At 33.8% G+C, this 15,209-nt stretch overlaps 1 protein-coding gene across 2 annotated transcripts; it reads left to right on the top strand.

Annotated features, from left to right (window-relative positions):
• The first annotated feature begins 1,123 nt into the window (after positions 1-1,123).
• LOC137837254 (aspartokinase 2, chloroplastic) lies at positions 1,124-12,128 on the top strand. 2 transcript variants are annotated; one of them, XM_068646206.2, is made up of 14 exons: positions 1,124-1,348; positions 1,522-1,996; positions 2,108-2,190; positions 2,314-2,354; positions 3,434-3,588; positions 3,745-3,894; positions 4,014-4,109; positions 4,190-4,306; positions 6,406-6,525; positions 6,617-6,709; positions 6,787-6,903; positions 7,101-7,217; positions 11,243-11,305; positions 11,710-12,128. In XM_068646206.2, exons 2-14 carry the CDS (start codon positions 1,619-1,621, stop codon positions 11,809-11,811), a joined length of 1,632 nt encoding a protein of 543 aa, XP_068502307.1. In that variant the 5' UTR covers positions 1,124-1,348; positions 1,522-1,618; the 3' UTR covers positions 11,812-12,128. The 2 variants fall into 2 exon arrangements, with proteins under 2 accessions (XP_068502307.1, XP_068502306.1); XM_068646205.2 differs by having other exon boundaries at positions 1,167-1,348; positions 6,787-6,909.
• Positions 12,129-15,209: the final 3,081 nt, after the last annotated feature.

The following is a 15,209-nucleotide window of genomic DNA, read 5'->3' as shown; positions in this document are numbered from 1 at the left end:
AAAAATTAATTTATATTATTTTCATATTGAATTTCTCGATGCTACATTGGTATGCTCCAATTAAGTTTTTTTTTAAAAATATTTATGTTATAACCTCTGCATTAATGGCAAATTTATAGAAAAATATAGACATAAAAAATATCATGAAAATGTAAAATAAAGGAAACCTTATTAATATATATATATATATATATATATATATATATAAATAATGGAAAACTTATCATTTAAAAATTAATATAAGGATTCTAATGGAAGACATAAATCTTCTATTTTTTAGTATAAACACTTTTAGAAGGAATATTGTGATAGAATATACTTATGTTACATCAAAACATACAAGGTCCAATGCATAATCCAAAAGATATTTAATCCAAATAAAGCTAATTAGTCTTACTATTAATATCTTACTCCATCACTAGGAGATGTCACCCAAACTCACTTGGTTTTGCACTAGTATTTGAGAAATAAAAGGTTTTTTTTTAAATTTTTTTGTGACTTAGTGTTTTGATAAAAAATAAAATAGTTAGATTTGTATAAAGCATGTCATATTCTACTCTTTGCAGATATTCCATATACCATTGTTTATACTAAAAATGGAAGATTTAGGTTTCCATCCTATCCTTATTAATTTAAAAGTGATAAGTTTTCATTTATTTAAAATTGATAAGTTTTGTGTCCTTGAAATAAATTGATAAACATTGTTAGCATTATATAAAACATATATTTAAATTAATTATAATATGATACAAACCATTTAAATTAATTTATTTTGAAACTAAAATTTCAGAAGAAAAAAAATATTTTTCAAAATTAAAAATCTTCCTAACCAAAATCTAATTATGAATTTTTAAAATTTTTGAAACTTAGGAAAAAAGAATTATGGTTAAGATATTAATTATTAATTAGAAATATAGTAAAACCTTTTATAAATTTATTTCAACATGGTATAGAAATTTTAAATTGATTTATTTTAAAACTAAAAATATAAGAACACGCTTATTTTTCAACTAAAAAATGACCCTAGACTAAAATATACTTTTTAGAAACTAAAAGAATTTATAATTTTTATTATATTTAAAAAAATTATAGTTAAAAATAATTTTAAAAGGCCTTAAATAATAAATCCAGAACACTTTAAATGAAGCACTTAGAAAATTAGACATGGATTTTTTGTCGCGTATATATAAAACACATTTTGGACCTTTCATGTACGCGGTGAGCGAGAAGACATAAATAAAAGAGGAGTGCCGCCACCATTGCCCCACACCTTCCTTCTCATTCTCAGTCCCAAAACTTCTTCACTTTTCTTCTTGCATTTCCACCTTCCAAAGCTCCATCTCTCAAGGTTTTCTCTTCTCTTTTCACTTTTTTTTTTCTCCATTCTTATAAGGTTTTGTCGTTCCAGAAGACGAAAGAAAACCAATGAAAATTGAATTTTTAATCATAATTTTGTATAATTTACCGTTTCCCGCGATGCTGTGACGAAATGGAGTAAAGGGTGTTTTTCTTTTTGTGCAGATCGAGCTTTGGAGAACTTGAGAAAGCATTTGGGTCGCAAGGCTTTCTCAGATCGCCCAAGTGTTCATTTGTCGAAATAGCTTGTTTGGAAAAAAGCATGGCAAGCGCGTTGCAGTTTCAAGGGGTTCAAGGGAGCCTTGCTGTGAGGAGGAGCATGCATCATTGCAAGCCCGAAATTGGGTTTGCAGCATTTGGTGCTCCTGTTTGTGCAAGAAGAGTTTGGGGCAATAGGGTGGCATTCAGTGTCACGTGTAAAGCCTCGGCAAATGATGTGATTGAGAAGAGTGTAACTGAGTATGAAAAGGTGAGTAGTGAGGGTGAAATCAGTTTCACATGTGTCATGAAGTTTGGTGGCTCCTCAGTGGCTTCTTCTGAGAGGATGAAAGAGGTGGCTACCCTTATATTGAGTTTCCCAGAGGAGAGACCTATAGTTGTTCTCTCTGCTATGGGAAAGACAACAAACAAGCTTTTGCTGGTATTTTTTGGCCCACCTTTTTTTGTTATTTATGTTGGTTTTCCGCTGTTTTGTTTTGTGATGATCAAAGACTGTTGTTGAGTAAAAAATGTTTGCTTTCTGTTTTGTTAGGCTGGAGAGAAAGCTGTGAGTTGTGGTGTTACTAATGTGTCAAATATTGAGGAACTCAGCTTTATAAAAGACCTGCACCAAAGGCAAGAGCAATGAGTATTCTGTTTTAACTTTTTCTGGTGACATTTTCTCGAGAAAGAAAATTCACTTTTTATCCCAGAAGAAAAAAAATATTTTCTCACTGCATGTTCTTACCTGTCTCTCAGGACTCTGGATGAGCTTGGAGTAGACAGATCTGTTATTGCAAGTAAGCTGCTTTATTATCAGTATATCATTCGATGGTTAAGTTGGATCATTTGAATATTATTTTATATGTTTTTAGATAAAAAAAAGGTATTGTCAGATCATTTCACCTACCCATTTCTGGGTACTCATTTGTGTGTAGCAATAGTACCACTTCGCCTATATGGTTGTGGAACATGCATTTGGTTTATTCGCTAAATTGAATGATCCCTGTTTGCATATTTGTTACTGTTTGACTCTGTATTGTCTTATGTTGAGAAATATGAACATTCAAGTTTATTTTATATGATCATAACCCGAAGAAGTTCGTGAGTTGAATTTCTGGTGTTCTGTCTTTTGACTGTCTCGACATTAAATATGCCATGCCAGTCTGGATGCTTATGCTTTAGGTGTTAGTAGAATTAACAAGTCTTTGGTGCAGTGGAAGAATGACACACTTTGGCACTCAAATGAAGAGGAATTTAATGATAAATCACAGAAATTTTACTCTGATTACTGCTAAACAATTACAAATCAAAGACTTTAAATGGAATGCATAAGAAAAAGGTAACTAGTAAAACTAAATTCGAAAAGGAAAATAATCAAGTTAGAAAATAATTATAACATGCCGCATTATTTTATATATAACCTGAAGCAGCAGCTACATTGTATATGAATTATTTTTTATGATGAAATTGACCCTGTATAAGTGAGATGAAATCGTACGCTGTAATTCTGATTTTGATATGCTGCGACAAAAACAAAAAGGCATTTCATACTTTAAGTTTGTTTTGTCATGCCCTTTCTAGATTGAATGATGGCTTATCAAACAGTTCAGAAAAAAATACTGTCACTGCATATCTCTCAATTCAAGAAAAAGCTGAGACTTTGTCATAGATTTTGCTTATAATTGTAACATTAACCATGTTTTTTAATTTATAAATTCATAGTTGCTGCATGTTTTTTTCATTTTATTTTATCACCTTATGGACTAAACGAATTCTATCATATGCCTTCTTTCTTCTCAACATTGTTGTTTGGTAATTTTCACGTTTGGGCTCATTTTTGTGACTGATTTCATGTTGCATGTGGAAACATTTCCAGAGCATCTAGAAGAGTTGGAGCAACTTCTGAAGGGAATAGCTATGATGAAAGAGTTGACTAAAAGGACTCAGGACTATTTAGTTTCCTTTGGAGAATGCATGTCGACTAGGATCTTTGCTGCATATCTTAATAAAATAGGTGTCAAGGCCCGCCAAGTATGTGTTGTTATTCACCTATTTAATAGATAATAACAAAAAGCTTGTTAGTATTTTTATTGCTCGTGTATGATGGCCCAATTCTAAGCAATATTTCAGATTTTGATTTATTGTCTCTGATTATAGTGATTTGCTGCTAATTTTATTGTTTGACAGTACGATGCATTTGAGATTGGTTTTATAACAACTGATGATTTCACAAATGCGGACATTTTGGAAGCAACTTATCCGGCAGTTGCAAAAAGATTGAATGGTGATTGGCTCTCTGATCCTGCAATTGCAATTGTTACAGGCTTCCTTGGAAAGGTATTTGCGGTGTCATGTTTTATCAATGCTTCTTTTCATTTCTTTTCTTTACTAGGATTGTGTTACTAAATGAAAATTCTCTAATTAGAAAGGCTTTTGGCTTTTTTTTCTTCTTGAAGGCCCGAAAATCATGTGCAGTGACAACACTGGGAAGAGGGGGCAGTGATTTGACTGCTACAGCAATTGGTAAAGCACTAGGGTTGCCCGAGATCCAGGTTTGCAATTGTACTTAAAACACATTTATGCATGTCAAAATGGATACAAAGAAAAACAATTAATTCAATCTCTTAAACAGGTTTGGAAGGATGTTGATGGTGTCCTAACCTGCGATCCAAATATATACCCAAAAGCGGAACCTGTTCCTTTCTTGACATTTGATGAGGCTGCTGAACTAGCTTACTTTGGTGCTCAGGTATCATTACAAAATTTACATTCACTTATCCATATGGAACATTTCACTTTTGAGAAGCTGCCATATGCATTCTCTATGGTTTGAAACAAATTGTAGATTCTTGATCGAATATCTCACAATATCAATATTATGAGAGTCTTACAAAATAGGTTTTAGGATTAGTTTCCTTATTTTCTGAGTCATGCAACACACGTCTGAACATAATGCTAACAAGTTAACAATACAAATGCTAGCACCGAGATAGACTTTTGCAGTGGGATATGATGGAAATTAAAAGATTTTGGAAATACTACTTTTATAGACCAAAATAAAAAGATTACGGAAAATAGTGATTACAACTGGACATAACAAGAAAAATATTAGAAAGTTTACAACAAAATTAGGTAAAATATCTCTTAATTCCCAAAACTCAGACCCCAAGCCAATGACTGCACCATACTCAAAATCCCTAACTTTTCCTCTCCCCTAATATTTTCCTCTTTCTAGTTTAAAACTTACAAGACCTTGGCCCTTGACCGCATTGATCTACAAGTGGGTCCGTTCTAATTTTCAGATGTGCGTTCTGGTTTTCAATGTCATTCTTGAAATCAAATATTCTAAGTTTTTGTCTATGATTTGCATTAAAGAGCACAACCTAAGCTGCTTCTCAGAGGACACATGTATACTGTATTCATTCTCTAATATTCTTGTTAATTTGGAGGTTTAGAGATTGAAAAACGTAAAACTAAAATTGAAAAACAAAACAATTTGCAAAGCTGAAAATAGAAGATGATTAAAGGTTGTTGGAGATCCCACATCGACTAGAGATTAAGAATATAAGTGGGTGTAAACCTCATCTTATAAGCCGTTTTTATGAGATTGAGTTAGGCTTAAAGTCCATTCTTAATATAGTAACAGAGCCATTTTGAGCTTATCCTAGCGATTATTTGTTGGGCTTATCAGGCCACCCACTATTGGGCCGTTATCGGACCACCCATAATATATAGCTCACACACAAGTTGGTAGTCTCGGCGTGAGGGGTGTGTTGGAGATCTCACATTGATTAGAGATTAAGAATATAAGTGGGTGCAAACCTCATCTTATAAGTCGGTTTTATATGGTTGAGTTAGGCTTAAGTTCACTTCTTAATAAAGGTCAATCCACAAAATCAAGAATCAAGCAATTCCTTTTATTATTGTTCTCTAAATAAGTTTGAACCATTAAATCGATCATACAAATCAAATCAAAGTATCATTTAATCTTATCCGTATCTAATTACCAAATCATGATTCAATCGATTCCTAATCTGATTTCTAAAATCAGAAACATAAATTGTAATTACAAAAAGCAAAACCGAAATTAGAGAAGAGAGGGCAAAACTCAATTCGGCTTGTTTGATCTTGATTCCTTTGATTGATCCTCAAGAGTTAGTTCTCCCCAGATGAAGAATATCAAACAAAATTCACAGAAATTGAGAGAAGAGGAAGAGTCAAAACAGAATTTGAGAGATAAGAGAGAAGAGATGAATAGACAATTCCTAAAACTAAAAATTAAGCAAATGAGGTTTGTGTTCAATTTTAGAGCACATTTAGGCTATTTAAATGCTCTAAAATCTGAAGTTAACATGAGCCTAAATGTGGGTTCTAATTAGGTCCATAAGCCTAATTACAGAAGTCCAAGGAAAAACATGGAAAAATGAATGCATAGGGGTTCTTTTACAAAAATTCATCAAATCTGCCTCAACATCTAAAAATTATAGAAAATAGTTGAGAACTCCAAATCCAACAAACCATAAGTCCATTTTGAAGCCCTGGAAATGTAGAATCCAATGCAACTGGAATCAGCAAAAAATAATATCTATAGAAAAAGTTATGCTCAAAACAGTGAGCAAAGGTCACATGAGCTGAAAATACAAAATTAAAGCAAATATGTACATTGAATGCCATTTATTACTTCTAAAGGAAATGAGCTAAAAGCTGAAAATAAAGCATATTGAAAGTGCTTTCACTTTACAATAAATCTATAGACATGCATACAAAATATGTCATCTAGCTCCTATCAGGATATTAGAATAATCCCATCAAGGGTGAGTCTAAATCTTTTAGTTCTCTAATTCTCAGGTTCTACATCCACAATCTATGAGACCTGCAAGAGAAAGTGATATTCCTGTAAGGGTTAAAAATTCTTACAACCCTAAAGCTCCAGGTACTCTTATCACCAAGGCAAGAGATATGAGCAAGGTATGTAGAGTTTAGTTTTGGCATAAATAGTAAATCCCATTATCTCAAGTAAGACTCTCAATGTGTTTAAGTGTTTCTTTTCCACTTGCAGGCAATATTAACAAGCATTGTTTTGAAACGTAATGTGACCATGTTGGATATAGTGAGCACTCGCATGCTTGGTCAATATGGTTTCCTTGCTAAGGTGAGAGCTAATACTCATCAGATATGTTCTCTTTGTGGTTGAATCTCTTCCCATTTTCATATTCCATGTGTATACAGGTATTTTCAATCTTTGAAGATTTAGGCATATCAGTTGATGTTGTAGCTACAAGTGAAGTCAGTGTTTCCTTGACACTGGATCCATCAAAGCTATGGAGCAGAGAGCTAATTCAGCAGGCAAGTGTAAGCATGCATATTATTGTGATTAGTTTTTTAAAGTGATAATACTTTTGTGATGTTTTAAATTTTGTCTTCCTCTATGTTTGACAATGTTATCGTCTATCTGGTTGGATATCACCTAGTTTTATACAAATGCTTGAAAAATGATTTTTTAACTCAAAAATGAGCTATTAAATGTCATCCTCTTTGAGCAGGAACTTGACCACGTTGTTGAAGAACTGGAGAAAATTGCTGTGGTAAATCTCCTACAGAGTAGATCCATAATCTCTCTCATTGGAAATGTTCAGAAGTCATCACTAATATTGGAGAAGGTTCAATTTTAATCTCTATTTAAATGCAATTCCTATCCTAAGTTTATTTTTTGTACGAAGATTTAATTGCTTCATTTCAATATTACTATCTAGGCCTTTACCTTCCTCCCATTTGCTTTGTGAGGAATGTAGTTTTTATTTTCTGGGAGAAACCTTGGGGCATTTTTTGTTTTGGAAAAGGCAAAGCTAGAGGTTTTATAATGTGATTCTAGGCACAAGTTAATTTATGTCCACATTCAAGACGATGTTATGTAATTTGTCCATGTTTAGCTCCTTCTGTTGGTGACATAATGATAGAAACCATTCCTCTAGGTGGAATAAGCCCATTCAGCTCAATACTCCTAGGCCCAAGAATAAGAAGCATGATTGATTGTTAATGGTATTCTGTTAGAGTTGGTTTAGTATAGGAGGGGTATTTGGGGAATGGCTGATTTTGTTCAAAGGGAGTGGGGTTGGTTATATATTTTCCCTTTGTAAGAATATGGAGGATTATCGGGTGAATCCTTGGAATAGATATTTGGGGCAAAGAGATTCCTCTCTTGCTTCAGATAGCTCTACTTTTTGGAAACTTGCCTTGCCTTTAAATTCTATTATTTTAATTTTCTGATTACATGTACCTTTGGTACACACTGTATCATTGGTGCTTTCATTGAGAGAAGTTGTCCTTTGGCAAGTCAAGAATGACTCTACAACGTCTCAACATGGTTGAAATTGACCTTGCAGCTAGTAAGCTTGCGCTTGAGTCCCATGGAGCCTTCATTACCGCCCAATCCACAATGACATGTGGACCTTCCCTTCTCTGGAGAGGAACTTGTGGGATGCTTTTCTAAGGTTGAGCTGTACTTCTCCATTTAGAATACGACCCCAAAAACGCGTAATCAATTACACCAACTCTACAAGGAGTGCTTTAGAAAATGGTCATTGATAAAGATCATATTATTTCAGGAGTGAAAGATCTTTTGCTAGATTTATGTGAAGTCTTAACCACGATGAGGTTGTCTTCCAATTGAACCAAGGTCTTTCATCCAAGTGAGCTTATGACCATTCTATCACCTTCTTTCCAGGGACCAAGCTAGTCAACGTTTGACTATACCTATATGTGTATCACCATAAAGACGAGATTGAGCATCAAGTGCTCGAGCTCCTTGTAGATGAGATTATTAAACACTCAGTGAGCCTATTTCCTATTCGATAATGATGGTTAAGGATGACTCTCGGAGGATGTGTGGATTTTCGTGCCTTGATCAAGGTGATCATGTTTGATAAATATCCTATTCCAACTATTAATGAATTGATTGATGAGCTTCATGGATCCCAAATCTTCTCCGAAATAGACCTCAAGACGGGCTTACACCAAATTCAAATGCAAGATGCAGATGTTCACATGAAGGGCACTACAAATACCTTGTTATGCCTTTTAGGTTAGTCAATGCCCCCGACTACATTCTAATCAACCATGAGCATGATATTTCAAACTCTTTTGTGCCATTTTGTTCTTGTCTTTTTTCGAGGATATCCTTGTGTCCAGTCTAAATTGAAGCACACATTTGTCCCATTTGCATGAAGTCTTGTCTTTGCTGGAAACATCCATTTTTAGCAAATGGGCAGAAATTGCTCATTTGGTTTGTCCTCTATAAGCTATCTAGGACATGTGATCACTGCTCATGGAGTTGAAATGGATCCCAAAAAGGTCCGAGTTGTTGTGGAGTGGCCGTTGCCCACTACTACTAAGGAGGTACCGGGATTCTTAGGCCTCACTTCACTAGTTATTATTGTTGGTTCAACTTGGATTATTGAATAACCGCCCAACTTCTTATTGTCTTAACTAAGAAGGATGGGTTTCATTGGGGAATCAAACAAGACGAGGCATTCTCTCGATTAAAACAGTGCCTAACATCCTTTCTTGTTTTGGTGTTACTGAATTTCCTATAGGAGTTTGTCGTTGAATGTCATGCATAAGGAAGGGAAATTGGGGTGGTGTTAATGCAACAGAAACAACCAATTGCTTATTTTAGAGAGGCACTCCTTCCAACTAATCAAGCTAAGTCCATTTATGAGAAGGAGATAATGATGCCCGTGTTGGTGGTGCAACATTGGCGTCATTGTTTGTTGGGAAGAAACTTCAAGGTGTTTATTGACCATAACAGTCTTTGCCATCTTCTTCAACAACGTTTGATCACCATAGATCAAGAGTGCTGTCTCATGAATCTTACGAGGTTCCAATTTGAAGTAATATATAAGCCTGGTCTAGAAAATAAGGTTGTGGATGCCTTGTCTTGACAAATGGAGCCTGCTGAATTAAATACAATTTTTTGGCAGATTTTCCCAAGGTACGTGATGAGATTTAGTAAGATCCTAAGCTGGTTAAGCTGAGGGACCAGGTCCAAACTGGTATTGCTACTACTCCCAATTACTCTTTTTGGCACGATGGGTACTTGTTCTTCAAAGGCAGATTGGTGCTCCCTGCTAGTTTTGCCTTCATGCCCACTCTTTTGAAAGAGTATCATGCAACGTTAGTAGGAGGACATTCAGGTTTTAATAAGATGTATAAGCTTATTTCTCCCAACTTCTTTTGGAAAGGAATGAAACAAGCTATCATGGCATACATTTGTGAGTGTGACATATGTTCGCATAACAAATATCAGGCTATGTCTCCAGTTGGGGTTACCATGACATCTCCCAATCCTTAATGTTGTTTGAGAAGATATTTCCCTTGATTTCATCACAGGCCTACCAAGCTCGCATGGATTTGTGGTGATACTAGTAGTTGTAGACAGATTGTCTAAATATGCATATCTTCTTCCCCTGAAGCGTCCTTTAACAACAAGTTCTGTTGTAGAAGTGTTTGTTTTTGAAGTAGCCAAGTTACATGGGTTTCCCAATTCTATCATCAGTTATAGAGACCCCCTTTTCTTGTGTTGTTTTTGGAGCAAATTACTTTTCCTCCAAGGAACTGTATTATGTATGAGCGCATCCTTCCATCCGCAAACAGAAGTGGTGAATCATTGTTTGGAAACATTTTTGTGGCTGTCTTTGGCCCAATTCTAGTATAACACCTCTATCCATACGACTACAGGTTCAACCCCCTTTGCAATTGTCTGTGGTTGTTCTCTCTCTGTAACCTAGTACCTTCTTGTTGATACTCTGGTGGACTCGGTTGCTGGTGTCTTGATTAATCGGGATGGGGCACTCTGGCAATTGAAGTACCATCTCCATCAAGCTCATCAGACCATGAAGAAGAACGCTGACAAGCATTGTCAGCAACTTGAGTTCCACGTCGCTAATTGTGTTTATGTCAAACTCTGACCCCATCATCAAATCTTAATGACTTGCCGCATCAATCCCAAGCTTGTCCCCGCTTCTATGGACCATTTCAAATCCTCTATAAGGTTAGATTCGTAGCATACAAGTTGTAGTTACCCGACCAGGCTCAAATTCACCATCTGTCACCCAGGGATCTCCTTTATCTGCCATTACCCCGGTCTTATATCTACTGAGCCCGAAGCCTCCAACACTCGAGGCAGTGTTGGCTGTTCAAGACGACAAAGACTCAACACGTTCTGCAGAATGGCTCGTCCTTTGGAAGTCACAACCTGTTGAGGAAGCCACGTGAGAACCATTTGTGCCAAGATTCCAAATTTCAGACTTGAGGACAAGGCTAATTCTATTGGACAAGGTCCATTCAGGTCTATAGTTAAAGGTCAAAGAATAAAAAACAAGATTAACTGTTAAGGGTATTCTGTCAGAGTCAGGTTAGTATAGGAGGGGTATTTGGGGAATGGCTGATTTTGTTAAAAGGAAGTGGAGTTGGTTAATATTTTCGCTTTGTAAGAATATATGGAGGATTATCAGGTGAATCCTTGGAATACATATTTGGGGCAGAGAGATTCCACTCTTGCTTGGGAGAGTTCTTCTCTTTGGAAACTTGCCCTTTCTTTAAATTCTGTTATTTTAATTTTTGGATTGCATGTACCTTCGATACACACTGTATCACGTAAGAAAATCACTGATTGATTCTATTGCAGGCTTTTCGTGTTCTTCGAACTCTTGGAGTCACTGTGCAAATGATCTCTCAGGGTGCATCTAAGGTATCCCCTAATCCACTTTATATTGTCCCTTATATTTGCTGGAATGAATAATAGCCTTTTTCATCCCCATGCAAAGGCTTGCATCAACAGTTATTGTCTGCATTTTGCATGTGCTAGATGATTCCAAACCTAAGGCACTTGGGAATATATGATAGTGTATTATTATTGTGATTATGTTAATGAGAAGCATATTTATTGCATGGTAAGCACTTTCCTTGAAAATGGGAGGGGGAATGATCAAGCTTGTTTCATATTATTCATAGCATAAAATGATTTGAGTTTCTCAACTTAGTGTCGTATTCAGGCTGAGTATATCAAAGTAGAGGCATTGATTTTACATGCATGTCAAGACCCTTAAATGGTTTCATTTTCATGTATAATGTGTGTTCCTTGTTTTTTTGCAGGTGAACATTTCATTGGTTGTAAATGACAGTGAAGCAGAGCAATGTGTGAGAGCTTTGCACTCAGTGTTCTTTGAGAGTGAGTTGTCTGAGTTAGAGTCTTAGAGTCTTAGAGGAGGATTACAAAAGTGGGAATGGTTCTGTTGCTGAATTATCTTAGTGGACACTTGAGTGTGTCAATTTGTCCTAAAGATATGTATCCCAATCTTATATGCTAAGGTCTCAAGAAAGCAATTTTTACTAGTAGATGCTGGTTGGGAGGAATGGCAAAGCATTAGTCTTGGTAGTGCTGGTAGTTGGTATTATTACTACAGTGAACCTTTTTATTCTTTTGCAGCTGCTTCCAAAGGGTTAATAATCAGCTGCAAAGCAATTATTGTTGACTAAATTATTGGAAATCATGTTTTTGTCTCATTGTATTATTCATGTGTGCTCAGAAATAGAGAGAATGAATATAGAACAGAAAAAAAGTTAAGAAAAAAAGAAATAGGTAAAATATAAAATTAAATTTTTGATTATTTGACAAAGTATAAATATGTGAGAAATAGTAATGTATTTTCTTAAAAAGTTGTGTAATTTGATTGATTTTAAAGATGAAATAGTTATTATTCATTTTTCAAATTTTTCCATATTTTTTAGTAAACAATCAAATATTTCTCCTCCTTTTAATTTTCATCTTTCTCTCTGCCAAAGAAAAAGTTAAGACAATGTATATGTCCTAAGAAAAATAAAATAAAATTCCCACAAAGTAGTTAATAAAAACAAATTCCCATAAAAATAAAGAAATGGTAGCAACACAGTTTTGATTGCACTCTCTTGAATACACTCTATTGAAGTTTATTAAAAGATCACATTTTTTGTTTGGGTTCTACTTATTTAATATTTTTCTCTCCATTTTTGGAGCTTCAATAGTTTTTAATCAATTGTAGAGGGTTGTCAGCATTTCTTAAAAGAAGACAAATTCTTCCTGCACCCCCTTGATTTGTCAGTGAAATGATGAAAATGCCCCTCCAAATAAAATAATAAAAATAATTTTAAATAAAGAAAGGTGTACATAAAAATACTTTCGAAATTATTTTTTTAATATATTTTTGAATTTTGGAAAATTATTTTAGAATGTATTTCTAAATTTTGTGTTTTGGATTTTTTCTAAAATGTATTTTTTTTTGTATTTGGGATTTTCTTTTCCAGAATAAGATTTTGATTTTTAAATTATATTTTTTATTTCTGAATTTTTAAATCTGAAAGGATAATTTTAAAACATTTGAAAAGTGATAAAGTGCAAGTTTAAATTGGTATGATGCACGAAGAATTTGCCTAAAATACTAATAATTGAATAAAATGGGTTTATTAATTTCACTAGTTGGTCAAATAGATAGTAAAATGAATCAAATAATGTGGTCAGTTCAAATTTTGATTACTATAGATATTACTGAAAATAGTACTCTTTTATATCCAAATTTAAGTCCATTAGTACTTATGTTAATTAAGAAAGTTAGTTAATATTGTTTCAGTCCCATTGAAAATATAATATTTATTTTCCTAAAATGTTATTTGATACTTGAAATTGAGAACAAGAGTCCATAGAAAATAGCATATCAATTTTAAAAAATAGTTTGGAATGATATCATTATAACGAAAGTAGTTAAATTTTGTTTGAGTGTAGTAATAATTGTTTGTAATTGAGTCAGGGGAGTATTTTTTTAATACTATAAAGTAACAAATAAATCGAGGCATTTTTTTTCTAGAAGTAACAAGTAGAATTTCTTTATTTTAGTTTCCATATATAAGTATTCGAAACTGAACTGATTGAAGAAAAAATAACTGAAAATGGATCAAAACCGAATTTTCTATTAATTATTTAGCTTTACTTTTTCTTCAACTGAATAGTTTGGAACTGTACCTCTTATAGTTAGTTTTATGGTTTGATTTTCTTCTTAAAAAAAATGAATTTGGAGAGTGTTGAGGGAAAGAAAAGATAATTTCTTTATGGACCAAGCTCTATCGTGTTGATCGATCACGAAGAAAGGAGGAAAATCTACTTGGAAAATACTCTTTAATGTTTAAGTTAGTAAGAATGTTTGAAGTATATAAAGGAGTAATAGTACTTCCTCGAGAGTATCACCTATTTATAGGTCTTCTTGAATTTAAACAATTAAGAAGACATTAAATAATTATTATGAGATATAAATGGATTTTATAATAGTAACATATAACCGCTAGTATTCTATAACCAAGTTATGATCTGATTTAAAATGTTTTAAATATTATATTAAATGAGTGATTATTAGACTGAATGTATATAATTTAAGTATGTAGAGATTGTATTTAACTACAATGTATTTATGCTCATCAAAATAAGACAACACATTGTATTTGTAGACAGAGCGCCCAATGCTCAATGCTCGGTGGTCGGATCTCGATGCATGACACAGGCAGGTCAGCTCAGCTGTTGGGCCAATATAGTGGACCATGTGATTGGGCACAACTTGGTTGGTAAGCCCGTTATGACATAATTTAACCTTTTATGCAACCATTAGTAAAGGGTATTTTTGAATTTAAGGGTACGTATAATACATGTGGTTCCTAGGTAAAGTAAATGTTTCTTTTAGCTTGAGTACGTGTGTTCTAGTGCACATAGGGGCTAAGTTGCATGCATGATAAAAGATAATGTTGCATCACGAGTAGGGTGCCCACGTAAACGTTGTGTCGTGAGTAGGGGGCCCCCATAAGCAGAATATTCCCCTGATGTTGGTGTCCTGTTGGCAGGTGGTTGTTTTGTTATTATTTTATGCACTCCTTAGAGATAAAATTCTTTTCTGTTGTATCACCTTGAGAGAAGGTGCCCATATGCCCATAAACAAAATGTTTTCCTGGTAAGTATGATTTCAGTTGAGATTAGATTCTCATGAGAGAAAGCAGACAAATTCCTGAAGAGATAGAAGGAGATAGAGCTTGTCACCAGAGTCAACAGACGAGCAAGTCTATTAAGAAAGTGGACTTTAAGCCTAACTCAACCCCATAAAACCGGCTCATGGGTTGAGGTTTGCACTCACTTATATACAAAGAAATATTCTTATCTCTAGTCGATGTGGGATCTCCAACACACCCCGTCACGTTGATAATTACTTATGAATTTGGATTTATAGATAATTGAGAACTTACATACGAATTTTACATATGGATTACTATTTGTAATACAAATTTTTCCCTATAACTCATAGGTAAAATTCATACGTAACTTTGGTGCGTGATGACATAAATTCTGTTGATAGATATTATCCGTAAGTAATTGGATCGGTATATAAAGAAAGTCATGCGTTACCTACTGATTTTACATACCAATTCTAATAATAATATTAATACTAGTACTACTAATAATATTAATATTATTAAAAGTAATATTCATAATAATATTAATAATAATGTTATTAATAATAACAATAATATTAATATTACTGTTAACAATATTAATATCATCAATATTATTATTATTATTATTA

This window comes from Phaseolus vulgaris, chromosome 4, assembly GCF_051622355.1.
Source record: "Phaseolus vulgaris cultivar YP4 chromosome 4, ASM5162235v1, whole genome shotgun sequence".
In the NCBI taxonomy this organism is placed as follows: Eukaryota; Viridiplantae; Streptophyta; class Magnoliopsida; order Fabales; family Fabaceae; genus Phaseolus; species Phaseolus vulgaris.
The sequence above is the reverse complement of the archived record's forward strand: the minus strand, read 5'-3'. Positions and strand labels throughout refer to the sequence as shown.